The sequence below is a fragment of the Acanthochromis polyacanthus genome, chromosome 8 (genome assembly GCF_021347895.1).
Source record: "Acanthochromis polyacanthus isolate Apoly-LR-REF ecotype Palm Island chromosome 8, KAUST_Apoly_ChrSc, whole genome shotgun sequence".
NCBI classification, from domain to species: domain Eukaryota; kingdom Metazoa; phylum Chordata; class Actinopteri; family Pomacentridae; genus Acanthochromis; species Acanthochromis polyacanthus.
In genome coordinates this window covers 29,242,621-29,268,345 of record NC_067120.1, presented here as the reverse complement: position 1 = coordinate 29,268,345, position 25,725 = coordinate 29,242,621, and the positions used below count along the sequence as shown (strand labels likewise).

The 25,725-nt window shown below is 40.9% G+C and overlaps 2 protein-coding genes across 3 annotated transcripts in view; one reads left to right on the top strand and one right to left on the bottom strand.

Annotated features, from left to right (window-relative positions):
- Positions 1-2,729: 2,729 nt before the first annotated feature.
- On the bottom strand, positions 2,730-14,784 carry zgc:110339 (uncharacterized protein LOC550490 homolog). Of its 2 annotated transcripts, XM_051951930.1 has the most exons (7): positions 14,548-14,784; positions 10,830-10,881; positions 10,261-10,448; positions 6,913-7,068; positions 6,653-6,763; positions 3,580-3,764; positions 2,730-2,992 (listed from the first exon to the last, which is right to left on the bottom strand). In XM_051951930.1, the coding sequence occupies exons 1-7, from the start codon at positions 14,686-14,688 to the stop codon at positions 2,983-2,985; spliced, it is 843 nt and encodes a 280-aa protein (XP_051807890.1). In that variant the 5' UTR covers positions 14,689-14,784; the 3' UTR covers positions 2,730-2,982. The 2 variants fall into 2 exon arrangements, with proteins under 2 accessions (XP_051807890.1, XP_022072230.1); XM_022216538.2 differs by lacking the exon at positions 3,580-3,764 and having other exon boundaries at positions 14,548-14,780.
- Positions 14,785-15,260: 476 nt separating this feature from the next.
- Positions 15,261-25,725, top strand: part of tesmin (testis expressed metallothionein like protein) — a 35,483-nt gene continuing 25,018 nt past the window's right edge. Inside the window, exons 1-6 of the mRNA XM_051951929.1 lie at positions 15,261-15,411; positions 16,505-16,757; positions 16,976-17,068; positions 17,303-17,393; positions 17,498-17,578; positions 18,789-18,906. Of these exons, the coding sequence (XP_051807889.1) occupies positions 16,525-16,757; positions 16,976-17,068; positions 17,303-17,393; positions 17,498-17,578; positions 18,789-18,906 (616 nt within the window). The 5' untranslated portion in view covers positions 15,261-15,411; positions 16,505-16,524. The remainder of the gene's footprint in view (positions 15,412-16,504; positions 16,758-16,975; positions 17,069-17,302; positions 17,394-17,497; positions 17,579-18,788; positions 18,907-25,725) is intronic.

The following is a 25,725-nucleotide window of genomic DNA, read 5'->3' as shown; positions in this document are numbered from 1 at the left end:
AAAGAACTGTCAGACCTTAAAGACACTATAGAATAGACTGTCACAGATGATGTCTCCAAGTTAGCGTGCCAATTTGCTGATGTTGATAAATCTTGTGCGATTCTGTGTCCCACACTTTTGGTAGATTGGACAGTTGATGTCTTTCTGGAAGTCAAGACAGAGAACCAGGACATCAGTGTCCTCATCTGTAATGATAACTGCCTTTGAGCCAGCACTTGATGCATGCAATGCATGTAGGAACAGACGGGTGTCAGCTTCTTCATGTGTTGAGTGCAGCTCTGCTACTTCTTCACTCCCATTTTCTGTCACCATGAAGCAGATTTCCTCATAGGTCATGCACAACATCTTGAAATGCAGCATCTCTCTGTACTGAGGGAGTTTCCACTCTTCCACCAGAAACTTGATGAGACTGGCCTTGTTTGAGGAACAGCACAGGAATTTTCTCCACTGTTGAACGTGGTGTCCACTGACAAGGTTCTTGTACTTGTACTCTTTGAAGTCTGGCAGTAGACATCAGGAGCAACATCAATCCTCTCACACTGTGCCCTGTCATGCAGAACCCGGCTCAAGGCAGACTATGCCACCTGTGCAAAGGTTTTGTTTTTGCCATTCATTTTTTGAACTAGATTCATCCTATCAACGATTGAAGTCGATGTTGGGATGTGTTCTGCTGGAGACGCATTCTTCTCAAGTTCTTTGACAAGTGCAGCCTTGTTTGTTTTTCGTAAGGACACATCAGCATTTGCCAGTGACCATGGCACTGGGCCCAGTGGATGTGCAAGGACATCCTTCAGATTCACCTTCCAGCTTTCTGCCACAAGGATCATGTGGATAAAAAGATTTCTATCTGCCTTCAGAACCACAGCATGTGTTTTCTTTCCACAAACTGTTTATCTGACATTAGAGAATGTCTTCAGACTTTGCTTGGTCATCTTGTCATGGAATTTTAGATTGTGGGTCCTCAGCTAAACTTGTTTGCTTAAATACTTGGTAGGCCTCTTCTCCTAATTCAGGAGCTCTCTTAAGACTAGTCACATCAGTTGGAACCTTTGTGCCAGTTGAGAGGATCACCAGATCAGTCTCATCAGAGGACATAGGATTTAGCCAGTTATTCTCCATAAGATCAAAGAGAGCCCGGACATTTGCTTCATCTTTCGTGATCCTTGGGCCCTGTAGATCTGGATGGGATAGTTTTGGCATACCTTGACCTGTTAGGTCCCTCAGTTTTCTGAGGTACATGGTCCTGTACTTAGCTGTTGATTGTAAGCTGGTAATGTTTGGTCACAGCTCCTGGCTTCAAGCTGAATCTCTTCGTCCCTCCAGCTGTCTGGGTGTCTTTGTTGACCGTTTCTTCAATAGCTTGGTCAACAGGAATTCATCCAAAGGGATTGTTGGAGCCAAGTTGAACAGAAAAGCATCCTTTTTTATTTATTTATTTAATCATTTATGTCATTCACCAAAAACAAATACAACATAAATACATATGCAACAAAAAATATCTGAATGAATGGGTGGCAGAAGAAAGTTCTTCCATGAATACCATATACACATCTGGATGTGTGATTGGCAGATCAAATATGCACAAGTGACAGATGCAAAAAGGTGTATGCTGCAAGAAAAGTGAAATAGCTGCTCATTAGGAAATGTTATCATGTTTTATTTTTGTCCAATGCGTGAAACAAATAAAATAGCACCCTTGAAGTTTTGCCACCTTGGGTGGTACGAATATCTGGTCTGGCCCATGGACTAAGACAGGTAACCTGATGCAATGAAATTGACACTGATAATGTAACGCCCAGTTGCATGTCAAGTGCACTGCAGCATTTTTATGGCTAACCCCACCTGGCACACATGACACACTTTAAAACAGGGTGGAATCTGAAATAATATGTTATCATTAGAGATGGAAGTACTGAAGGCTAGACTATCTATAAAAGGTCACACATTACTTTTTGGACTACTGTTTTGAGCTCAGAAATTTGAAATTCAGCTGTTGGAATCTTGATCTTTTGAAACTGGCCCCGATGACTGAAGTTGGAATCTGACTGACAACTCGAGGACACAAGGTAAAGTGATACAGTTGTGACCAGTCATTCACATGGTAGTCGCACCCTAAAACACACTCTGTAAATTGGACCATAATTTACTAAATGAGCATATGCTGTATTCAAAATGTATTGGAAGTAGTGACTGAGACCATAAACTCCGTGCTAATATTTACTTACGTACCAGAACGATTAAAAAGTAGGGTAATTTTCTCATAGACTTGTACACAAACAGACTTCTTTTTGCAGCTCGAGGAGTCGCCCCATGTTGCCTGGTAGATAGAATGCTGGTTTAAGATACTTTTCAAATCCAGTGCCACTGAATGCCTCTCAGGTAATGATAAACATAGCCAATCACATTTACTACTTGCATTGCATTTAAGCTCTCAGCTGTTATAATGCATAGAGATATCTGTATGTTGCTCTAAGTGTTGTGCTGAGCATGATAAAACAACATTTACATATAACAGATACATTTTTTTCTAGTTAATTTTAATTAATTTTTAGTGAATTTTCTGGTTGCGCCAGAATATCTCTATAGTTGTGTATTGATGGACTGGACTGGAATGGATGGAGATATTTAAGGTAATAGATCAGCTGCTGTAACTTTTGCAGATGTGGTCCAAGTACCGGTTTACAAACAGGACAGTAGAAATTTTGTGAAGAAAAAAACAACTTCACATGTTTAAACCCATGTCAAAATGTTTTATTTGATCATAGCACAGAGCATGTTGATATAGACTAACAGTTAAGGAAGGACCAGGGACAGTGCAGTATTCCCTGATAGTTAGAGCACTGTGTGCCAGGAAAGCTTCTTGTTTATTTTTTTTCTTTTACCATGGTAGCTTCTGTCCACGGTAGTCCTTGAATCCTCCATGATCATCCTCTGTGAGACTGGAGAGGACAGACAGCATTCCAGAAACGCTCTCCTCGACTGTCAAATCAGCCTGAAATGGAGAAACACATGCTCATAAAAAGTCTTCAACAAATGTGAACACAATTAACATGGACTCAGTAACAGCTGGTTAAGACCTGAAATTCACACTGAATGTGTGTTATATAGACGAGTTTGTGAACTTATGCTAGTGCACCATGTCACCCAATAGAGGTGCACTGGAATGCCATAGGGTAGTTTGATAAAGACGTGTCAGTTGTCAGCAGTGCTGTAGGAAAGATTGCCTTCTGCCACTGTGCTGTGTCTCCAGTGATGGCTCCTTAAAGCTGCTGTCCGGAGTTTCCGTTTGTTTTCAATTTATGTATCATTTTTTAACAAAGCTTAAATGTGGTAGTCTAGTTCGATACTATAATATAAAGTTAGTATAACGCGATATGAAAATTTATTCCTGAGCTCCGCCTTCCTCTCATAGACCCCCATGTTATTCCAAAAAGCGCAGGTCGCTGCCGACCAATCAAGTTCGAGCTTCAGCTTTGTCATGCTGTCAATCAACGGTTACGCGCACAGCAAGCAAGCCCATGCAGAGGTGGGCGAGCTACGCACTATGCATCAGGGATCAGCAACTTCCAGAAAAGTTACCAATCCCACGGCTTGTCAGGCCAAGAGACTGCAGGACGTTTTTTGGCTCGGGGTGCTCGCGTCGCTCCCCGACCACGGCCTCCATAGCCCACCTGACGGCTTCGTTTAGATGCCCGACCTCTGGAGGAAGATGTTGGGGCGTCTGGGACATACTCTTCGTCAGAGGAGTCATGCAATTCTGAACTCTAAATAGAAATAAATAAACAATGTAACACATATACACGCGTAAATGCACTAAGTTTGATAAACAACGTCATCGAGAGGGATACACGAGTGTAATCACATATTGAAACTTTACTCGTTCGTCCTAGCAGATTCATGTTATTTTGGTATTAGGACAAGTTAGACTCAATACAGAATTCTAACGTAATTCCTTTATTATTTACTAAATGTACTAAATGTAGAAGAGTGGAAAACAGCAAAACAGGCAAGATGCTGCAGCACTCCGGGCACCCCTCAGGTACTGCGCACGTGCACAAATAAAGGGGCGAAATCAGAGGGAGGGTGGGACCAACAGTGTTTTGGGAGACGCTGCGATTCAAACTCCGGACAGCAGCTTTAACTTTCATGCTGAAAGTAAAGTCTTTACATGGTGTCAGAAGGAGGAGTGATCTCAGCGAGTTAAAGATAACCAACAAGTTTACATGCTTAAGGGCCAAGAATAGCTTTCAAGAGAGTATATAAATGAAGCTACAAATGTTACCTGGACATAAAATTTTAATGTATAACCCTTTTCCTGAATGGAGCAATTCATGTTGCCAACTCTACTACTCAAGGCAGGCAAAGTAAATGAAAATTGGGGACACCTTCAGATGTAAAGTTGAATACAAAACTATTAGCCCCCCTATGAAATTTTAGGTTTTTTCCAAACAATTTCCAAGTGCTGTTAAACTGATCAAGGGAGTTTCAACACAGCTTTTCCAAACATCCTAGTTTTATTTTGGGTGCACACATTATTTTGCTTTACACACAGAAACAAAATTATTTAACAAAACCACAAAACTTCCAGGGTCAAAATTATTAGCCCACTTGATGCTAATAGTCTATTGTCTATCCTATTTTTTTTGCTGGAAAACAGCTTGCAGCCATTTGTTGCAGTTTCTAACAAGTCTTTGACACATCTGTATGCAGTAAAGCTGCAGTCCTATCAACAAGATTATCCACCTGTGTGGGACTAACATTAGAGGAGCTGCTCTGTGTTATGTGGGCATATGGCATTGAAGTAAATAACAATGGAATAATTTATTTACATTCAGTTGTTGCTTTATCTGATAAACATCTATTGTTATGGAACTTCTTGGTAGATACTCTAGTCTGTAATTGTGACTTCAAATGCTATCAAAAAATGATCAGACAAAATGTCTAAAGATGTTCAGTTTCTTTGCCATATAGCAAAACAGGATCAAGGGTTTGACACTGTCATTCTCATCGTCCGCATGGATACTAAAGTCACCCAATATACTGACTTCATCTGTACTAAGCACTAAATCAATTAAGAACTCTTTGAATTCAGATAAAAATTCAGAGTAAGGGGCAGGTGGCCAATATGCAACAACTAACAGAACAGTAGTTTCTGTTTTCCAATTCAAGAGTGTGAAACAAAGACTAAGGCTTTTAAACAAATTATAATTAAATTTTGTTCTCTGACTGATTAATGAGTTTGAGTGGAAGATTGCTACCACTCCTACCCCTCTGCCTGTACTTCTGCTGGGTATATGAAAATCAATATGACTGGGGGGTGAGGGGATTATTTATTCAGACTGCAGCCAAGTTTCAGTCAGACACATTAAGTCAATATGATGATCTGTTATCAGATCATTAAAAGAGATTTCGATGACAGAGATCCATCCATCCATCCATTCTCTATACACCGCTTCATCCTCACTAGGGTCGGGGGGGGGGGGGGGGGGGGGGGGGGGGGTACTGGAGTAAGTTACAATAATCCAAACAGGAAGTGACGAGGCTGTGGACAAGGATGACGGTAGTGTAGGGGGTAAGGGAGGGGCAGAGATGATTAATACTTCATAGATGGAAGTAGGCAGACCAGGTGTTAGTGATGTGAGATTGAAAAGAGTGCTGTCGAGGATGACATCCAGACTCTTAACCTTCGAGGAGGAAGAGACGAAAGAGTTGTCAATGTTGATAGAAAAGCTGTTGGTTTTGGATAAAGTGGATTTGGTGTCAATGAGGAGAACGTAAGTTTTATTACTGTTTAATTTAAGGCAGTTTAATGTGGGTTCTGTAAAGCATCTTGAGACAATCTGAATTTTAGTTGGCGCTATATAAATAAAATCGAATTGAATATATAGTCCCATTCACCAAGACAAAGTAGTGAATAGTGAGGCAGAGATGTGTCAGCCGTGTCAATAAAGTGCAGCAAGAAAATTTACTGAAGACGATCAGATTGTCTCTTGTCACTGAGTTGTGTCTTCCCAAGGGAATATTCTGTAATTTAAGGATGCAAATCAAAAATAAATGTGCACTAAAGTGTTGGTACACTCACCTCTGCAAGGATTTCTACCTTTTCCACACAGCAGTGTGATGTAAAGGTTGAGGGGTGAATGTGTAGAGAGCTCTTTGTGAATGTATAAGCATGCTGTGGTACAATAATTCCCTCCTGATGTTTACTGGCTTCTTTTTACTGCTTTGTAATGACACAGCCACAATATCAATATTCAGTTTTTACTTTATTTAATAAACTATTTTAAGTTCCATGTTCTGTCTTTTATTATTTCTTGTGTTGCTTTTCCTGATGTTTAAGGGTCTTGCTGTTGTATGGTTTCAGTATTGGTATGAAGGTACTGAAGCAGGTATTGCATCAGAGTCAGAATTTTAGTGTCATGACACTACATGCAGCACCTATTTTTCACAGCTTACCTGTTATTGGCATCACTTTGCTGCTCATCCACAACAGCATGTCTATAGAGGAGGTTTTTAGCTGGATCTAACTAAAAACGTAACCACTGTGGTTTATGTTTTTAACACGTTGCTGTCTTTGTTTTCAGTTCTTCGTTTTCTGTCAAATAAAAATCTTCTGATGTAGCTTCAAGGTAGGAAATGGCAGAATACTTACATGAGGCCCTCCCATGTCAGTCTTGACCCAGCCAGGATGCAGAGACATACAAAGGATTCCATCTGATCCTAAATCAACGGCTAGACATCTTGTCACCATGTTTAGTGCTGCCTGTGTTAATTACAAAACAAAATTCTGATAAGCACAGAAAGAATACTTCTCACTTTCTATTGTTTTCAACACGAGATAATAGTGTTTTCACGGCAGTACTCACAAACCTGAATTCACCATGTATTTGTAATAATTGGGATATATGCTACCTTAGAAGTTCGGTAGGCATAGCTCTTCAAGTTTGCACTTTCACCCCAGTTCGATTCAATAGAGCCAAGAATAGAGGAGATGTTAATCACGGCTGCTCTGTGGATCCCCATGCCACTTGACTGAGCTGCAGCAGTCTGTAGCAGAGGCAAGAAGGTCTGAACATAAGAGCAGAGAGCAGAAATTACAATCAGCCTGGATGACCACATCATAACTGAATGTCTGTCTAAATGTTAAATGGTTAGAAACAGAAAAATGCAAAGCAAGAAATAATGCAGAACAAATACATACATTTAAAAATAAGTGCACGTATATGGTAAAAAATTATTTTAGTTGAATTCTAAGTAGGCCCTGGTATTTAGCAGATTTTGTTGCCTTTTCTTGAGCTTTTAACCACATCTCAAAGTCCTCAGTGGTGAAGTTTCTCAATTTACATCTGATACCGGAAATAATCATTGGACAGAACAGGACTTACCAACTCCTCTCACATACAAGCTGATATTACCTGACTAGATTCAACACTTCACACAAAGAAAGCTAAACAAATTTATTAGCTGACATCACTACTATTTTAGGGTGTGAATGCATTATTTCCATGGAAAATATCTAAATATGTAATTTTGATGATTAGAGTTGAGTTTTTAACGGACTGATCAATACCTAGAAATGGACTGTAAATACTACAGAATTGTTATGGTGGCTATCAATGGAAATCAGAGTTATTGTGACAACTAACAGTGTGAGAGACATTGCATAATGTCACTTGTGTTTGGCAAGAATCTGGCCAGGATTTCCGTTGGAATGTATCTTCCGCAAATTACATCACTATTTAGCAGATCCTCCTTTTGCAAAAACAACAGCCTTTAGACACTTCCTATAGCCTCTAATGAGTGTCTTGATTTCGTTTGAAGCTATTTTGTACCATTTCTCCTCACAAAACATCTCCAGTTCAGTTAGGTTTGACGGTTGCCAAGCATGGACAACCCGCTTCAAATCATCCCACATATTTTCAATGATATTCAGGTCTGGGGACTGGGATGGCCATTACAGAATACTGTATTTGTTCGTCCGCATGGATGCCTGAGTAGATTTTGAGTTGTGTTTTGGGTCATTGTCTTGTTGAAATATCCAGCCCAATCGTAACTTCAACTTTGTGACTAATTCTTGAACATTATTCTCAAGAATCTGCCAATATTAAGTGGAATCCAAGCAACCCCTTAACTTTAACAAGATTCCCAGTACAGGCAATGGCCACACAGCCCCACAGCATGATAGAACCTCCGCCAAATTCTACTGTAGGTAGCAAATGCTTTTCTTGGAATGCTATCTTCTTTCACCGCCATGCATAATGCCCAATGTTCGTTTCATCAGTCCACAGCATATTATTCCAAAATGAAGCTGGCTTGTCTCAATGTGCTTTTGCACAACTCGAGCAACTCCGTTTGTGGCATGTGTGGAGAAAAGACTTCTTCCGTATCACTCACTCATACAGCTCCTCCTTGTGCAAAGTAGGCTGAATTGTTGAATGATGCACAGTGACATCATCTGCAGCAAGATGATGTTGTAGGCCTTTGGAGGTGGTCTGTGGGTTGTCTTGGACCATTCTCACCATCCTTTACCTCTCCAATATTTTTCTTGGCCCATCATTTCTGGCCTTAACAAGAACCGTGCCTGTGGTCTTCCATTTCCTTACTATGTCCCTCACAGTGGAAACTGACAGCTGAAATCTCTGAGATAGGTTTTTATAGCCTTCCCCTAAACAGTCTTTGTTTTTAGGTCATTTGAAAGTTGTTTTAAAGACCCCTATGTTGGCACTCTTCAGAGGGGATTCAAAGAGAAGAACAACTTGCAATTGGGCACCTTAAATACCTTTTCCTCATGACTGGATGCATCTGTCTATGAAGTTCAAGTCAATTTTGTGCTCTAATTAATTAGGATTAAGGAGTTACATGTATAGCAGCCTTAATATGGCATGATATGAGACTTTCAAAGCACCTGGTTATGACAGGAGTTAGAGCAACAGGGCGATAGTTGTTCAGGCAGCTCACTGCGTTTTTCTTGGGCACAGAGACAATGGTGGCTGTCTTAAGGGAGGTGGGGACTACAGACTGTAGTACCAGGAGGTTAAAGATGGTGGTAAACACCTCTGACAGCTGGTTTGTGCATGACTTGAGCACTCTTCCTGTGACACCATCTGGATCAGGTGCTTTCCTCGTGTTGACTCTACGTAGGGTGGCTCTGACTTGATGCTGCTGTATCTGGATAGGGGCATTGAAAATGTGGGCCTGTCCATTGCGTTGGTCAAAACACGCCAAGAATTGGTTCAGAGTGTCCGTTAGGGTGCTGTCTGTGTAGTCTGCCATCATCTGACCGTCCTTGTAGCCGGTGAGTCTCTTGACCCCCTGCGACATGTTCCGTGTGTTGTTGTCAAAGTGTTCCTCAATGCAATGTTTGTATTTGCGCTTGGCCATTTTGATGCCTTTCTACAGGAACCACTGTGTCTCTTTGTAAGCCTGCTGATCTCCAGACTTGAAAGCAGCATCCCACGCTCTCAGCAGTGCATGCACCTTCACTGTTAAACCACAGCTTCTGGTTTGAGACCGCTTAACTTTAATTTCATACAACCTATTATTGCTACAATTAAAAATATTTGTCTGAAAAACAGCCCAGTACTTATCTTTTATTAAAAAATTAATTGAATGTCATTGTGATAATTTTCTGTGAAGACAGTAAATCATTATGTGGCCTCAGAGGGATGCCTAAACTTTTTCATACCACTGTATTTTAAAGAGAAAGGTAGAGCAGTGTAACCTATTCAGCAAAGAACATCTGAAAAAACGGTCTCCAAAAAGTGCCAGAACATGTATCCAGAAATTTGTGGAAGGAGGCCCTAAGAAGCACCGATGTTTTTTTTTAAACTTTAATCTAAGTTGTTCTGACTGTTGCATTGTGGCCTTAATGTGGGGCTTGTATTTTTAATACGATGAATCCAAACTGTTGGTTTTTCATTATACATAAAGGCTATTACCCTACTATTCAAGTTATAAGTATTGCAATTGCTGTAAGGTGCTACAGTTTTGAATCTTTTGACATTCATGTGATATCTGACAGTGGTGTACTCACTTTTGTTGCATGTCATACTTAAAAACAACAGAGCCAAGGTTTGTGCTAGATTTTGTTCACAGAGAGCAAATTTACTTTTTGAATTGTGATCTGTACTGCATGCTTTGCATAATACTGCATATACTTTTCATCATTGTCAAGTTCTGATTCAATTCAAATCTCTAACCCTAATGTCAGTATCTGCTCTGTACTGCCTGACTGATCATCACTGCATAATGTCCTCCTACCTTTGAGACAAAGAGAGGTGAAACACTGTTTGTCTGGAAGGTCTTCATCATAGCCTCTGGCGTTACACTGTTTAAATCCACAGAGGATCCGATTGCGGCGTTATTAATGAGACAGTTGAGTCCTTTATTTCCCACAATGGACTTGACCTCCTCCAGGGCTGAGCTGATACTCTGCTGGTTGTCCACATCTGGAAAAATGGCAGTACAAGTTATTGTTTAACAATGAATACAATCATACACAATGCTGATCTTTATAAAACATCTTAGATGACTGCTGCACAATCATGTCTGAGGGGAAAAAAATAGGATTTGTCTTCTCTTAGTGCAGAAAATTTAGAGAATGGATATTAGACCTGAGAGACAATAAGCTGAGATGACTGATTACAGCAGAATAACTCACTATTCATCAACTGATGATCACAAGTTAATTAAAAGTTACAGCAATATACACAGAGCTGAGAAAAGGACAGCTAAAGAGGGATCATTTTTGGAAAAGAGTAAATCCAGATAATATATGCATGCATGTGATACTTTGTCGCTGAAGGATAAAACCGTATATACAGACTCACCTAATTTTAGAATATGAACACCTGGGTAGGTTTTGGAGAGTTCTTGCAAACCCTACATTAAGAATGAAATTGAGAGAATTGTATTTATTTATTTATTTTACAACAATCTGGCAGTGAGGATTTGTTCTCCTATATAAATATATTCTTCCATAACATCACAATATAATGAGTGACAGAAAACAGTATATAACCTCTGAAAATATATTAGTCTACAGTGAGAGAAGAATAATCATGGCAGAGAAAAATATATGATAAAATACATACATATTTATCTACAGATAAGATACACTGAAGTATTTATTTGTCTAATGACTATAAACTTAAGGGTTACCTCATCTCATATCACCATGGGCTCCTGCTGGACCAAAAACTGTGTGATATTTAAAATGGTATCAGGGAAATTTAAGATCAATTTGTCAAGTACTTTCCAACCTAATTTTCCCACTTTCTGAATGTTTTTTTCTCACATTGAAATCTGAGGCTATGTTTGAACGACACATTCTCAAGAACTACTAGAGGTACAAGCCAGAGATGTTCATGTTTTTTTTCTTCATGCCATTGTTTCAAAAATATGCAATATAACAGATTGTGGGTCAGTTGAACCCTACACTAGATGAGATTTTCCCACATGGCAACGCACCACATCTGAAAATCACACGGATGGTGGGCGGTCACTAGCTGGCCACAACATTGTCACGTGACAGAACTCAAGCAAAAGCAGGTCATTATGTGGTCACGTGACAGCACTTTCAGCTTGATGGTCTGGCAGATGAGTCGGATAAACACAGTGGCTCGGTCACAAATTCTCCCTTTTATTTCTAAGACACTTCAGTGAAAGTATTTCTGAGAGCAGTTGAGGCGAGAAATAAGCTGTGCAGCAGCAGAATCGGTCCTCGTTTTAGGTCACCGACGGCTAGTTTAGATGTTTGAGGACAGGAATCTCTGCACGCCACATCAAATTTGCATAAAGTAGAAGTCCAGTCCACGTATATACATATGCAAATGAGCTCTGGGTAAAATCACACCGGATCACAGCTGGAAACACACCGCAACCGGACCAGCATGCCACATGCGGTGTGTTTCCACCTGCGATCCGGTGTGTTTACCTGGAGGGGGCTGCAGCTCATTTGCATACTAAGAGTTGCAGTATTACTAGCAGGAGCCAGTTGAAGGCTTCAGTGATTTTGGTGACACTACAGTACATAAAAGTAAAGTTACTGTAATTTTTTACTATAAAAATTCCTAAAATTCTATTTTTGTTGCTTTTATATTAAACAAAGATTTGTACCAACAGGAGCCAGTTGATGGCTGCAGTGATTTTGGTGACACGACAGTACATAAGATTGAAGCTATTGAATTTTGATATTATAGAAATTCCTCAAAATGATATATCATATATATACACAGGTAAAAGCCAGAAAATTAGAATATTTTCATAAACTTGATTTATTTCCGTAATTGCGAACAAAAGGTATAACTTTTACATTATATGTAATCATTGCACGCAGACTGATGCACTTCAAATGTTTATTTATTTAATTTTGATGATCATAGGTGGCAACAAATGAAAATCCGACATTCCGTGGGTCAGAAAATTAGAATATTGTGAAATGGGTCAAGTTTGAAGACACCTGGTGCCACCCACTAACCAGCTGATTAACTCAAAACACCTGCAAAGGGCTTTAAATGGTCTCTCAGTCCAGTTCTGAAGCTTACACAAACATGGGGAAGACTTCAGATTTGACAGCTGTCCAAAAGGCAACCATTGACACATTGCACAAGGAGGGCAAGACTCAAAAGGTTATTGCTGAAAAGGTTGGCTGTTCTCAAAGCTCTGTGTCCAAACACATTAATGGAGAGGCAAAGGGTAGGAAAAACTGAGGTAGGAAAAAGTGTACAAGCGACAGGGATCACCGCGCCCTGGTGAAGATTGTGAAAAAAAACCCATTCAAAAATGTGGGGGAGATTCACAAGGACTGGACTGCTGCAGGAGTCAGTGCTTCAAAATCCACCACCAAGAGACGCATGAAAGACATGGGTTTCAACTGCCGCATACCTCGTGTCAAGCCTCTTTTGAACAAGAAACAGTGCGCAAAGCGTCTCACCTGGGCTAAGGAAAAAAAGAGCTGGACTGCAGCTGAGTGGTCCAAAGTTATGTTTTCTGATGAAAGCAAATTTTGCATTGCCTTTGGAAATCGAGGTCCCAGAGTCTGGAGGAGGACAGGAGAGGCACAGGATCCACGTTGCCTGAAGTCTAGTGTGAAGTTTCCACCATCAGTGATGGTTTGGGGTGCCATGTCATCTGCTGGTGTCGGTCCACTCTGTTTCCTGAGATCCAAGGTCAACGCAGCCGTCTACCAGCAAGTTTTAGAGCACTTCATGCTTCCTGCTGCTGACCTGCTTTATGGAGGTGGGGATTTTATGTTCCAACAGGACTTGGCGCCTGCACACAGTGCCAAATCTACCAGTGCCTGGTTTAAGGACCATGATATTTCTGTACTCAATTGGCCAGCCAACTCGCCCGACCTTAGCCCCATCGAAAATCTGTGGGGTATTGTTAAGAGGAAGATGCAGAATGCCAGACCCAAAAATGCAGAAGAGCTGAAGGCCACTATCAAAGCAACCTGGGCTCTCATAACACCTGAGCAGTGCCAGAAACTGATCGACTCCATGCCACGCCGCATTAATGCAGTCATTGAGGCAAAAGGAGCTCCAACCAAGTATTGAGTACTGTACATGCTCATATTTTTCACGTTCATACTTTTCAGTTGGCCAACATTTCTACAAATCCTGTTTTTGTATTGGCCTCAGGTAATATTCTAATTTTCTGACCCACGGAATGTCGGATTTTCATTTGTTGCCACCTATGATCATCAAAATTAAATAAATAAACATTTGAAGTGCATCAGTCTGCGTGCAATGATTACATATAATGTAAAAGTTATACCTTTTGTTCGCAATTACGGAAATAAATCAAGTTTATGAAAATATTCTAATTTTCTGGCTTTTACCTGTATATATATACATATATCAATTATATCAAATATCAAACCAAGGGTTGTAGTATGACTAGCAGGCAGCAGCCAGTTGATGGCACCAGTGATTTTGGTGACACCACAGCATGTAAAAGTGAAAATTACTTAATTTTTTTTTTACTAATGTAAATTCCTTAAAACTATGAAAAAATATTCAATTTCAAACCAAGAGTTGTAGTATAACCAGCAGGAGCGAACTGATGGCTGCAGTGATTTTAGTGGCACTACAGTGCATAAAATTGAATATTTGTGTCGTGTGTCTCTTCGCTGTTGCAGCGGTTTTGCAATTTGCAGACGGTCCCTAGCCCTCGTCTCACAGCCCGCTGCACATAGACACTAACGTTATTTCTGCAGATTGAAAAACAGCTCCTTTCGATAAAACTGGCCTTGTAGCACATTATCTACCTTGTAACGATTTGAAAGTGTCACCGTTTATGTTTTGACAAGAGGTATTGATGCCGGAAGTTCAAATCTGTAAATGTCTAAACTTTACCGAACTATCATGAGGATATAATTTAGGCAAAAAACAACAAAAAAACTTTTGTCAAAAAATGACAGGCTATTATTTTTTAGGAAGGTGACGATATGTAAAGTAAATAAAAGCACCTTCCCTTCAAAGTCCTGAAGTAGCCTACTCACAACAGGCTTCGTTCGGATGTGTTTAGATGGCGTAGTTGTATTACCGTGGAAGTAGTCGGGTCGCGGGCTGTAGCTATGATGATACCGGGTCTGTTGCTGCTTCGAGCCAGCTCTGTGACCAGCTGTAGTCCTAGCCCTCTGCTGGAGCCTGTCACCAGCACGGACTTCCACAAACCCGCACTCATGGTCACACTTCAATCTTCACACAGCGAGATTCTCTCTCACAGACCAGTCGTCCTCCGATCAGACACTGTGAACGGCAGCTCAGTATAAACACGCTGGGTTGGCTGGATTGATGCTGCTTTCGAGGCTGCTTGAAAATCTGAACATTACATTAAGGTTGACCGTTCGCCTGCCAAAAATGACTGCTGTTGTAACACTGGCAATGTCTTTGTATTATATGATCTACTCTATGTCCCAGAGTTAATTAATGAAACTCCTATAATGCAGTTTTCTACTTGCTAAAACGTGACTGCAGCCTGCTATATCGAAAGTAAAATTTTCTCAGTGCATCAGAATGACTTTATTTTATTGATAAAAGCTGTATTTCAAATATTATAGCTCATAGGATACTTGCAAATAGGACCATTTCATTTTCTATCCAAACTAATCCGTAAATCATGTTAACTGTAGTCTAAACCAGGATATTACACAAACACATACAGCCTAAACACGGGGAACAAAAACGTGCTTTACTCCGTAGAGCTTCATAATTCTCACATTTCTGATAGACTTGAATGCAGCATACCGTTATGAGATCAAGCAGAGATCAACTGTCAACGGCGAGTCGGCTACTTTTTCACCAGGACGAGACCTCCATAACCTGGAAAGGCTGAAACATCGAGTTACCGCTCATCCTTTCCAAGCAGCGAACTTTGACAGATTACTACATAGTGAAGAAGCAGCTGGTAACACAGCGTTATATTTGTGACTGAGAAGTGTAGTTTAAAATGGTATTGCGTCCATCACTCCCCAGTAAACCAGCATAGACATTTGGCAAATTAGCAAACTTGAGCTAAAGTATTTCACGTCAACGTAATGTTAGTTACATGTTTGCTAATCTGACCAACAGCTAAATGCTAACTAGTGAACTTTGTTAAATTTACTTTATTAAGTTAATGTCAACGCTTCAAAGGAGGGCTACTTGAAGAAAAAGAAATAACACTACGGGAACTTTGACATAACATTTGAGGTTGAACTAATAACGTAGCTAGCTAGTTAGCAGATGTCAGTGTCACAACAAGGCGCAGGTACAGTATACAGCAGAAGTGAGTCCCCATCTGTGCAATATCGCGAAAATATCACAATTTAAAATCGTATCCCCTTTGAATAATTGTAGTATTTCTGTTTTGACAGTGTATTTCTTATTCGGAACAATCAAAAACAAATTCTTTATAAACTGTCCAGTAAGGAGGCATAGAGCCATATATATACAGGGATGTGATTTTTCCGCGAATTCGCGGAATTCCGCTTTTTTTCAGGGATAGTAAGTTATCGCGGATCCGCGGATTTCCGCCGAATTCATTTGTTTGAATGCCGATTTGACAAGTTTGAACACTTTATTGTCGCTGATACTCCCGCGCGATGGTAACGACGTTAGTGATAGCTTGTTAACGACGATTGTAAACGGCCCAGAGATTGGAAGTGGCTGCGCCGCCACCGCCGCCGCCGCACCCCCCCCCACCACCACCATCAACAACTTTCCGCTACAATCAGAGCTTGCTGATCCCATCCCTGTATATAGTATCAGTAATCAAAGCAGCAGACATTTTAGTGATATTAAGCAGGTTTTTGCTGGCCTATACTGTATACTGTAAGTTTCTTCAACATCGTATATGATTTCCTCATGCAAAGAAAAATGTACTCACGTTGAGGAAATAAAAATTGCGCTAGTGAAGTTATATCTTAATACTATTTTCATTGACAGCCGAGCTTTTTGTGTGTGTGCAAATTTCTAACTGATATCTTTGTGTTTTATGTATGTATGTCTGCTTACAACAGGTGCAATTCCTGTTGGTGGGATGAATAGCCCTGGAGCGCAGCTAGGAACGCCACAGAGCAAACAGGAATCTATTCACCCTGGTAGCTCTTTCTTAAAAGAATGCTGCTCTGACAGTGACAGTCATGTCCATCCTGGCTCTGCAGCGACTGCTACTTGGACGGGACCTTCATCAGATGCCACTTTGCCAGGGACAGTTTCCCATCCTCACCTGCTTCCTATCCAGCCAGAGATGGTGGACCCTCTGAACATGGGGTGTTATGTTTAAACATTCACCTAACAATTTTGATATTTTTGAGATTGTGTGAACTAAAAATGTTTTCTTTCTTTATGTTTCTTTGTTAGCCATTACCAAAATTATCTTCCCATTTTACCTTTTCTGTTACACATTTTAATGTTTAAAAATGCTTAAAGAATGGATGCTCTTTACATGTTGAAATTTACCTGGACTAATATTGATGAACTGATCACAGATTCCACTATCCATATCAGCCCGCTCAATGTCACCTGGCTTTTCCAGACTTCTTCCTGGAGCCCCAATTCAGCCAGTATCACTTCCTCAGTGGGTAAGTTCTCATTCACTTTACAGTATGCCACTGTGGCATGTTGGAGTCCTTTAACTAAGAAAATGACACAGTAAATCAGCTACCACTAAACAGTTTGTCTTCATTAAATGATAAAATATTAGTGCCCATCACCAACCTTTGAACGGAACTGCTTTATAATTTTGCAACATCAGGTGGCGATATTAGAAAAGACAGTGTGACAGACTTTGTTAGGTTATGTGTTTGTCCTTTCAGCCCTGCATCTGCTCCACCAGACAGCAGTCATCACAGTTCAGTTTCTGCTTCCTGGTTTACTGAGGAACCCATTATGTACAGCATGATGCTGGTTAGTTCAGACACGCTGTATAAAATAACCATTCTAATGGACTGACATAGAATAAATATATTACATGATGTGTACGTGTGTGAATTTGCCTTGTGTGTTTTCAGGGTGACCAGCAAAACCCCATTGCTGTGGACCAGCAGTTTCAGGAGGGACAGACAGAAGTCATGTCTCACATTAATCAACATGTAAGTTCTGGTTAGTCCATTGCATGAGAAAGAATAGATCTCATCAAGCTTTGTTTTGTTTAGTTTTTTTGCTTCACAGTGTTTCTATGGGAAAATACAGTTCATGATTATCTCCTTGTATATAACCTTGAAATAATGTAAGGGAAATTTAGTTATTTTTCAAATTGAATAGGCTGTTTATTTATTTGATAGGGACAGAACAACAAACATTGTTACATTAACCGATGTCGTGTTCATAGGTCAATAGCTCACAGCTAATTCGCAGACCTGGTCCCTCACACATACAAACTACAGAAAATACAGTCTACAAAAGTTTACAAAAAATTGCGCATGAAAGGGAAGTAGACCTAGCCCCACTATGAACTCATGGATAAAAAGAAAATAGTCCTACTCATTAGACTTTGAATTGGAGTTTGTAAACTTGAGAGAAAACTTTCAGATGCTGCGGGTCACTCATTAGTAAAACCTATGTCACATAAGCCTCACTGTCCCACAATAACTATCTATGTACCTAACATTTCTGTATTTTAATCTTTAAACCTCCAATAAACTTTGATAAGTGAATCTTTTGAAATATCTCCATTTATGTGCAGGTTTATCTAAAAAATATGGTCAGAGCTTCATAATTATAATTATTTATGGTATCGTTAAGGTGTTAAGAGAAATGGTACTGCTACTCTTCCTGTTACTGCTTATCAGTCAGATGCTTTAATGGCACTCGTATCAGGACTTTCTCTATGTTTTTTTCTCCTCTATTTTATTTTTTGCGAAATCTGACTAAGCTGTTTAAGAACAGTTTTATTTTGTATTATGTACTGTATAGAGATTAACATTCTTGAATAGCACTCAGCAAAGACATTGTTTTGAACAAATCCCTATTATTTACTGCAATGTGATATTTGAATGTAAAATAAATATGGCAAGAAAAGCACTCAGAGAGCGCAGTACTCCGGCAAGGCTGCTCAGTCGTTGTATGGTTTTTGACATAAGTCGGCAGTGATCATTTTGTAGTAGGTTCGTGATCATGTGATTGCCAGCAGATTATCATAATTCATCGGTCAAGGAAAAACAGCAAATTACCACATCTACACGTTTGGTGTTTTTGTTTTCAAATGGAACAATTAACTGATTATCAAGATAGTTGCCATTCATTTCTTACTGAGTAATAAATAATTAACCACTTTTTAAAATCTTTTCTTTATTTGTGTAGGTGTTGTGTAATGTTAATCGTGATGGACAGGGAGTACTGGTTAATGCCTGTGAGCCAGGACCTGTGTTTCTTGCTGTGGAATCTTCATACAGAGATGAGGGACTAACGCAAGGGACAGGTTAGGACAAATTTACATACTAGTGATGATAGATAAAACACCTCTTTAAAACCTATGATGGCCTTTAGTCTTTAACTACCCGACTTAACCACCTCTGTTGAAATCTTTGTGAGTCTTGTTGTTAGCTTATTGCTATTAGTGTACCTGTTGTTTTTTCAAATTTAGTTTTATTAGCTTTCCTCTGTTCTTATTCGTACCTGTCAAAGTTCCCCTTCAGTTTTGTCTTCTGTCTTTTTGTTTTCTTCTATATGCTGTGAAACTGTACTGTGCTGTCACTGAAATGATTCAAAATGTATCACGTCTTGATATCATCATTATTTCATAGGTAAACAGTGGTGTATTTCCTCTTATGAACAATCAAAAACAAATTCTAGAGAAAGACTGACACATTATTAGACCACCCTTGTTTTCTTCAATTTCTTGTTCATTTTAATACCTGGTACCACTAAAGGTATATTACCTTTAAGAATACAGTGAACATGACAAAAAATGTAGCTAATTCCATAATACTTTGTGTCCTATTTGACATGCTTAAGCTTAGTTGTATTCACAGGGTATATAAGAGGCCATTTCATGTCATATGCAGCACTGCACATGCAAAGGCCTAGAGCGGTTTCCTGCTTACCTGCCAGCCGTAGCACAACTCAGAAGTTGTCAGCTTTCACATAATGTCCAAAACAAAAGAATTATGTGAAGCCACAAAGGCAGTCATCTTGGCATTGCCGGAAATTGACATGAGTGAGAGACACGTAACCAAAAAACTGAAGTTCTCCAAGACAATCATTCATTACACCAATAAAAAAACAAGCCGAACATGGTACTACCAAATTGCTAGCTGGTCGCGGCAGAAATCGTCTTTTTACTCCATGAGATGACCGTGTAGTCATCCGTTCCTGATTCAGGAATCGTCATCAGACCTCCAGGGACCTCAAAAATGAGTGGGCACTGTCGAGAAATTTGACTTATTCGGCAAGGACTGTTAAAAACCGACTTCTTGTAGCTGGTCTGAAATCACACAGGGCATGGAAGAAGCCCTTCATCGATGAAAGGCAGAGGAAAGCCCGGCTACTCTTTGCTGGGAATCACAAGGATTGGACTGTTGATGATTGAGCTAAGATTCTGTTCAGTGATGAATCCAGTTTTCAGTTGATACTCACTCCAACCAACTTGCTTGTTAGGAGGAAGCCTTGAGAAGCCTACAAACCAGACTGTCTTGCCCCTACAGTAAAACATGAGGATGGATCAGTGGTTATGCAATCAAGTAGTAACTCTTTGTGTATCATGTGACTAAACAGACAGAGAAAAAACATGAAATGCCCAAAGCACTGTTTTTGGTAGTACAATGCCATAGCTTCTCATGAAAGAACTTCGTTTATTATCAAGAAAACCATGGAAAATGGCTAGATATCTATATCTATCTAAAGCTCTTCGGTTAAACTCTTATGAGCTTTTTTTGTTATCAATATATTTGTCCAAACAAATGTACCTTTAGTTGTACCAGGCATTAAAATGAACAAGAAATTGAAGAAAACAAGGGTGGTCTAATCATTTTTTCCATGACAGTATGTGTTTGACTTAGTTACTTTTATTCAACTAGCAAGTTTTTTTTTTTTGGTATTGGAAATGACACAGGCTTCTCCCAAAAGATAATAGGACGATGTACAAGAGGCATCATTGTGGAAAAAAAATAGTTCTCAGCTTTTATTTACATTTAATGAAAAGTGGCATGTCCAAAATTATTCATACCTTTGACAGTTCAAACTTTGACAGTCTATGTGAAAATCCAAGGTTCCATACCATTCCAGAGAGTCAGAATTGTTCTGAAGCTTCCTAATTACCCTAATTCATTGGGTACAGCTGTTTTAATCAACTCAACAAGTCAAAAACAGCAGCTTTCTGCAAATGGTTTGTGGACACTCATGGCCAAGATAACGGCGCTCAGTGAGGAGCTGCGGCTGCGCATTGTGGCTGCTCACAAGTCAGGAAAGGGCCACAGGACCATATGTACATGTTTTTCAAGTTCTAGTGGCTCCAGTGCAAAGTAATATTAAACAATACAAGATGTTCCACACTGTGAAAAATCTCAGAGGACGTGGTCGGACGCTAAAAGTGACACCTGTGCTGGCCAGGAGGATAGTGAGAGAGTTGAAAAAGGATCCAAACATCACCACCAAGGCCGTCCTGGAGAATCTGGGTCCTGCTGGTGGCAGATCGCAAGGCAGATAGTCCAACGAACACTGCACACTACTGGGTTCCATGGACGCAGACCAAGGAGGACGCCATTTCTCCAAATAAGGGACATAGAAGCTTGGCTTTTGCAAATGCTTATCTGGGCAAAGAAGAAGACTTCTGGTCTTCTGTTTTATGGTCATATGAAACCAAAAATTAATTGTTTGGCCACAATAATGTAGCCTTCATTTGGTGCAAATAAAGAGAAGCCTTCAACCCTAAGAACACCATCCCTGCTGTCAGACATGGTGGCGGGAACCTAATGCTTTGAGGATGTTTTTCAGCCAATGGACAAGGGAACCTAATCACAGTTAATGGCACCATGAAAAAAGATGACATCAAGATTCTCAACAGCAACATCAAACAGTCTGCAGTGAAAGTTGGCCTTGGGCATCACTGGACATTTCAGCACAACGACCCAAAACAGACAGCAAAAGTAGTGGAGAAATGGTTAGAGGACAAAAACATTAATGTTTTGGAGTGGCCCAGCCAATCCTGACTTGAATCCAATTGAGAATCTGTGGAGGGAGCTAAAGATCAGGGTGATGACAAGGAGACCCTCCGACCCGAAAGAGTTGGACCTCATCGCAAAAGATAAATGGGCAGAAGTACCAGTGGAGACATGCACAAAGTTGGTCAGCAATTAAAGGAAGCGTTTGATTGCTGTAATAGCCAATAAAGGCTTTTGTATTGATTTCTGAGAAGGGTATGAATATTTTTTGACACGCGATTTGTTTGTTTAAAAGTAAGTAAAAGCTGAGTATTGTTTTTTTTCCACAATGATGCTTCTTGCACATCAGCTTATCTTTTGGGAGAAGCCTGTGCCATTTCCTATCAAAAAATAAAACTTGCCGGTTGAATAAAAGTAACATTATATATATAACAATGTGCTTTACACTTGGCACAGGGGTTGTCAATGAAAATCAGAGTTTCTGTGACAGCTCAAATAGTGTGAAGAAGAATGCATAACATCATCTTCCAAGTATTAAAATGTCCCTGGCCCTTGTTTTGTTGAGCCCAGCATTTTTGATGTGAACCCATGTAGAACTACCCCATAGAACGCATAGTCCGGACAATGAAGCATGAAGGTGAGTGTGATAATACGGGGCTGCATGAGTGCAAAGATTATGGCATTTATAGATGTACCATGAATGGCTGTGGATGCATCAAAATACTTGCAACATTTAATTACATTTGATTATATTTTGTTTATATAAAGCCAATTCTCAACATATGTCATCTCTGAGCACTTAACATAGTTAAGACCTTACAAACTGCAACAAAACAAATATTTACTTGCTGCCTAATATATCCAACCAATAGGTGTCATAATGAAGAGACAGTCAGTAGCCGCAAGGGGACACAAGCCAGTGTCTTATTGTGCCGGTCCCAAGCCCAGATAAATACAGAGGGTTGTGGCAAGAAGGGCTTCCGATGTAAAACTTTGGCCAAATCAAACATGCGAATCAAATGTATGACTTCCATACCGGATCGGTCGAGGCCCGGGTTAACAACGACCGCTATCGGTGCTGTCGACCTACAGGGTGCCGGTGGAAAATGGACTATTGTTGGTCGAAGAAGGAGGGGAGGAAGGTGTGTTCGTAGGAAGAGAGAGAGAAGAGGAACACCAAGAGTCTAGGACTGAGAGTAGGGACTTTGAATGTTGGAACTATGACAGCAAAAGGTAGAGAGCTGGTTGACATGATGCAGAGGAGGAAGGTGGACATACTGTGTGTCCAGGAGACCAGGTGGAAAGGTAGTAAAGCTAGAGGTTTCGGAGCAGGATTCAAGTTGTTCTATCATGGTGTAGATAGGAAGAGAAATGGAGTAGGAGTTATCTTGAAGGAGGAGTTTGTTAGGAATGTCCTGGAGGTAAAAAGAGTGTCAGATCGAGTGATGAGCCTGAAGCTAGAAATCGAAGGTGTGATGTTCAGTGTTGTTAGTGGGTATGCTCCACAGGTAGGATATGAGCGGGAGGAAAAGGATAAATTCTGGTTGGACCTTGATGAAGTGATGCAGAGCATCCCTAGAAGTGAGAGAGTTGTCATTGGTGCAGACTTTAATGGACATGTTGGTGCAGGAAACAGAGATGATGAGGAGGTCATGGGCAGGTTTGGAATCCAGGAGAGGAACACAGAAGGACAGATGGTGGTTGACTTTGCAAAAAGGATGGAAATGGCTGTAGTGAATACTTTCTTCCAGAAGAGGCAGGAACATAGGGTGACCTATAAGAGTGGAGGTAGGAGCACACAGGTAGACTACATCTTGTGTAGACGGTGTAATCTGAAGGAGATCAGTGACTGCAAAGTAGTGGTAGGGGAGAGTGTAGCCAGACAGCATAGGATGGTGGTGTGTAGGATGACCCTGGTGGTGAAGAAGATGAAGAGGGCAAAGGCAGAGCAGAGGACCAAATGGTGGAAGCTGAAAAAGGAAGAGTGTTGTATGACTTTCAGGAAAGAGTTGAGGCAGGCTTTGGATGGTCAGGAGGTGCTTCCAGATGACTGGACAACTACAGCAAATGTGATCAGGGAGACAGGTCGGAGAGTACTTGGTGTGTCATCTGGAAGGAAAGGAGATAAGGAGACTTGGTGGTGGAATGAGGCGGTGCAGGAGTGGATCCAGAGAAAGAGGTTAGCTAAGAAGAAGTGGGACACTGAGAGGACTGAAGAGAGTAGACAGGAGTACAGGGAAATGCAGCATAAGGTGAAAGTAGAGGTGGCAAAGGCCAAACAAGGGGCTTACGATGACTTGTATGCTAGGTTGGACAGTAAGGAGGGAGAGACTGACCTGTATAGGTTGGCAAGGCAGAGAGACAGAGATGGGAAGGACGTGCAGCAGGTTAGGGTGATAAAGGATAAGGATGGAAGTGTGTTGACAGGTGCCAATAGTGTGATGGGAAGATGGAAAGAGTACTTTGAAGAGTTGATGAATGAGGAAAATGAGAGAGAACGAAGAGTAGAAGAGGTGAGTGTTGTGGACCAGGAAGTAGCAAAGATTAGTAAGGATGAAGTGAGGAGGGCATTGAAGAGGATGAAGAGTGGAAAGGCACTTGGGCCTGATGATATACCTGTGGAGGTATGGAAGTGTCTCGGAGAGGTAGCAGTAGAGTTTCTGACTGGGTTGTTCAACAGGATCTTAGATAGTGAGAAGATGCCCGAGGAATGGAGGAGAAGTGTGCTGGTGCCCATCTTTAAGAACAAGGGAGATGTGCAGAGTTGTGGCAACTACAGAGGAATAAAGCTGATGAGCCACACGATGAAGCTTTGGGAAAGAGTAGTTGAAGCTAGACTAAGGGCAAAGGTGAACATCTGTGAGCAGCAGTATGGTTTCATGCCAAGAAAGAGTACAACAGATGCAATATTTGCTTTGAGGATGTTGATAGAGAAGTACAGAGAAGGTCAGAAGGAGCTGCATTGTGTCTTTGTAGATCTGGAGAAAGCTTATGACAGGGTGCCCAGAGAGTCTGGAGTGGCAGAGAAGTATGTTAGAGTGGTGCAGGACATGTATGAGGACTGTAAGACAGTGGTGAGGTGTGCTGTAGGTGTGACAGAGGAGTTCAAGGTGGAGGTGGGACTACATCAGGGATCAGCTCTGAGCCCCTTCTTGTTTGCTATGGTGATGGACAGGATGACAGACGAGGTTAGACAGGAGTCTCCATGGACTATGATGTTTGCAGACGACATTGTGATCTTCAGTGAGAGCAGGGAACAGGTGGAGGAGAAGCTAGAGGCGTGGAGGTTTGCCCTGGAAAGGAGAGGAAAGAAGGTTAGCCGCAGCAAGACGGAGTATCTGTGTGTGAATGAGAGGGACCCAAGTGGAAGAGTGAGGTTACAGGGAGAAGAGATCAAGAAGGTGGAGGATTTTAAGTACTTAGGGTCAACAGTACAGAGCAATGGAGAGTGTGGAAAAGAGGTGAAGAAGCGTGTACAGGCAGGCTGGAACGGCTGGAGAAAAGTGTCAGGTGTGATGTGTGATAGAAGAGTTTCAGCTAAAATGAAAGGAAAGGTTTACAAAACTGTGGTGAGACCAGCCATGTTGTTTGGTCTGGAGACAGTGTCCCTGAGGAAAAGACAGGAGGCAGAGCTGGAGGTAGCAGAACTGAAGATGCTGAGGTTCTCTTTGGGAGTGATAGGATCAGGAATGAGTACATCAGAGGGACAGCACATGTTAGAGGCTTTGGAGATAAAGTCAGAGAGGCCAGACTGAGATGGTTCGGACATGTCCAGAGGAGAGAGAGTGAATATATTGGTAGAAGTATGCTGAGTTTCCTACTGCCAGGCAGGAGACCTAGAGGAAGACCAAAGAGGAGGTTTATGGATGTGGTTAAGGAGGACATGAAGGTAGTTGGTGTGAGAGAAGAAGATGCAGCAGACAGGGTTAGATGGAGGCAATTGATTCACTGTGGCGACCCCCGAAGGGAAAAGCTGAAGGGAAAACAGAAGAATGAAGAGACAGTGTTATTCACTTTAGCTGTAAGTGGTCATAATGTTGTGCCTGATCGGTGATGGTTTGTAATTGGCTTCTGGATCCAGATGATTCCCAGTCTGCAGATGCCTGGCAGAAGAGAAAAATTCCAGCATAGTGATTCAA

What these genes read in the sequence shown, in the direction of transcription:
- zgc:110339 (XM_051951930.1), bottom strand. Translation starts at nt 14,688, where the DNA reads ATGAGTGCGGGTTTGTGGAAGTCCGTGCTGGTGACAGGCTCCAGCAGA. An exon ending in CACCTCTCTTTGTCTCAAAG is followed by an intron (nt 7,069 to 10,260) that starts GTAGGAGGACAT and finishes TCTTATGTTCAG; the next exon opens with ACCTTCTTGCCTCTGCTACA. An exon ending in ATGCCTACCGAACTTCTAAG is followed by an intron (nt 6,764 to 6,912) that starts GTAGCATATATC and finishes TAATTAACACAG; the next exon opens with GCAGCACTAAACATGGTGAC.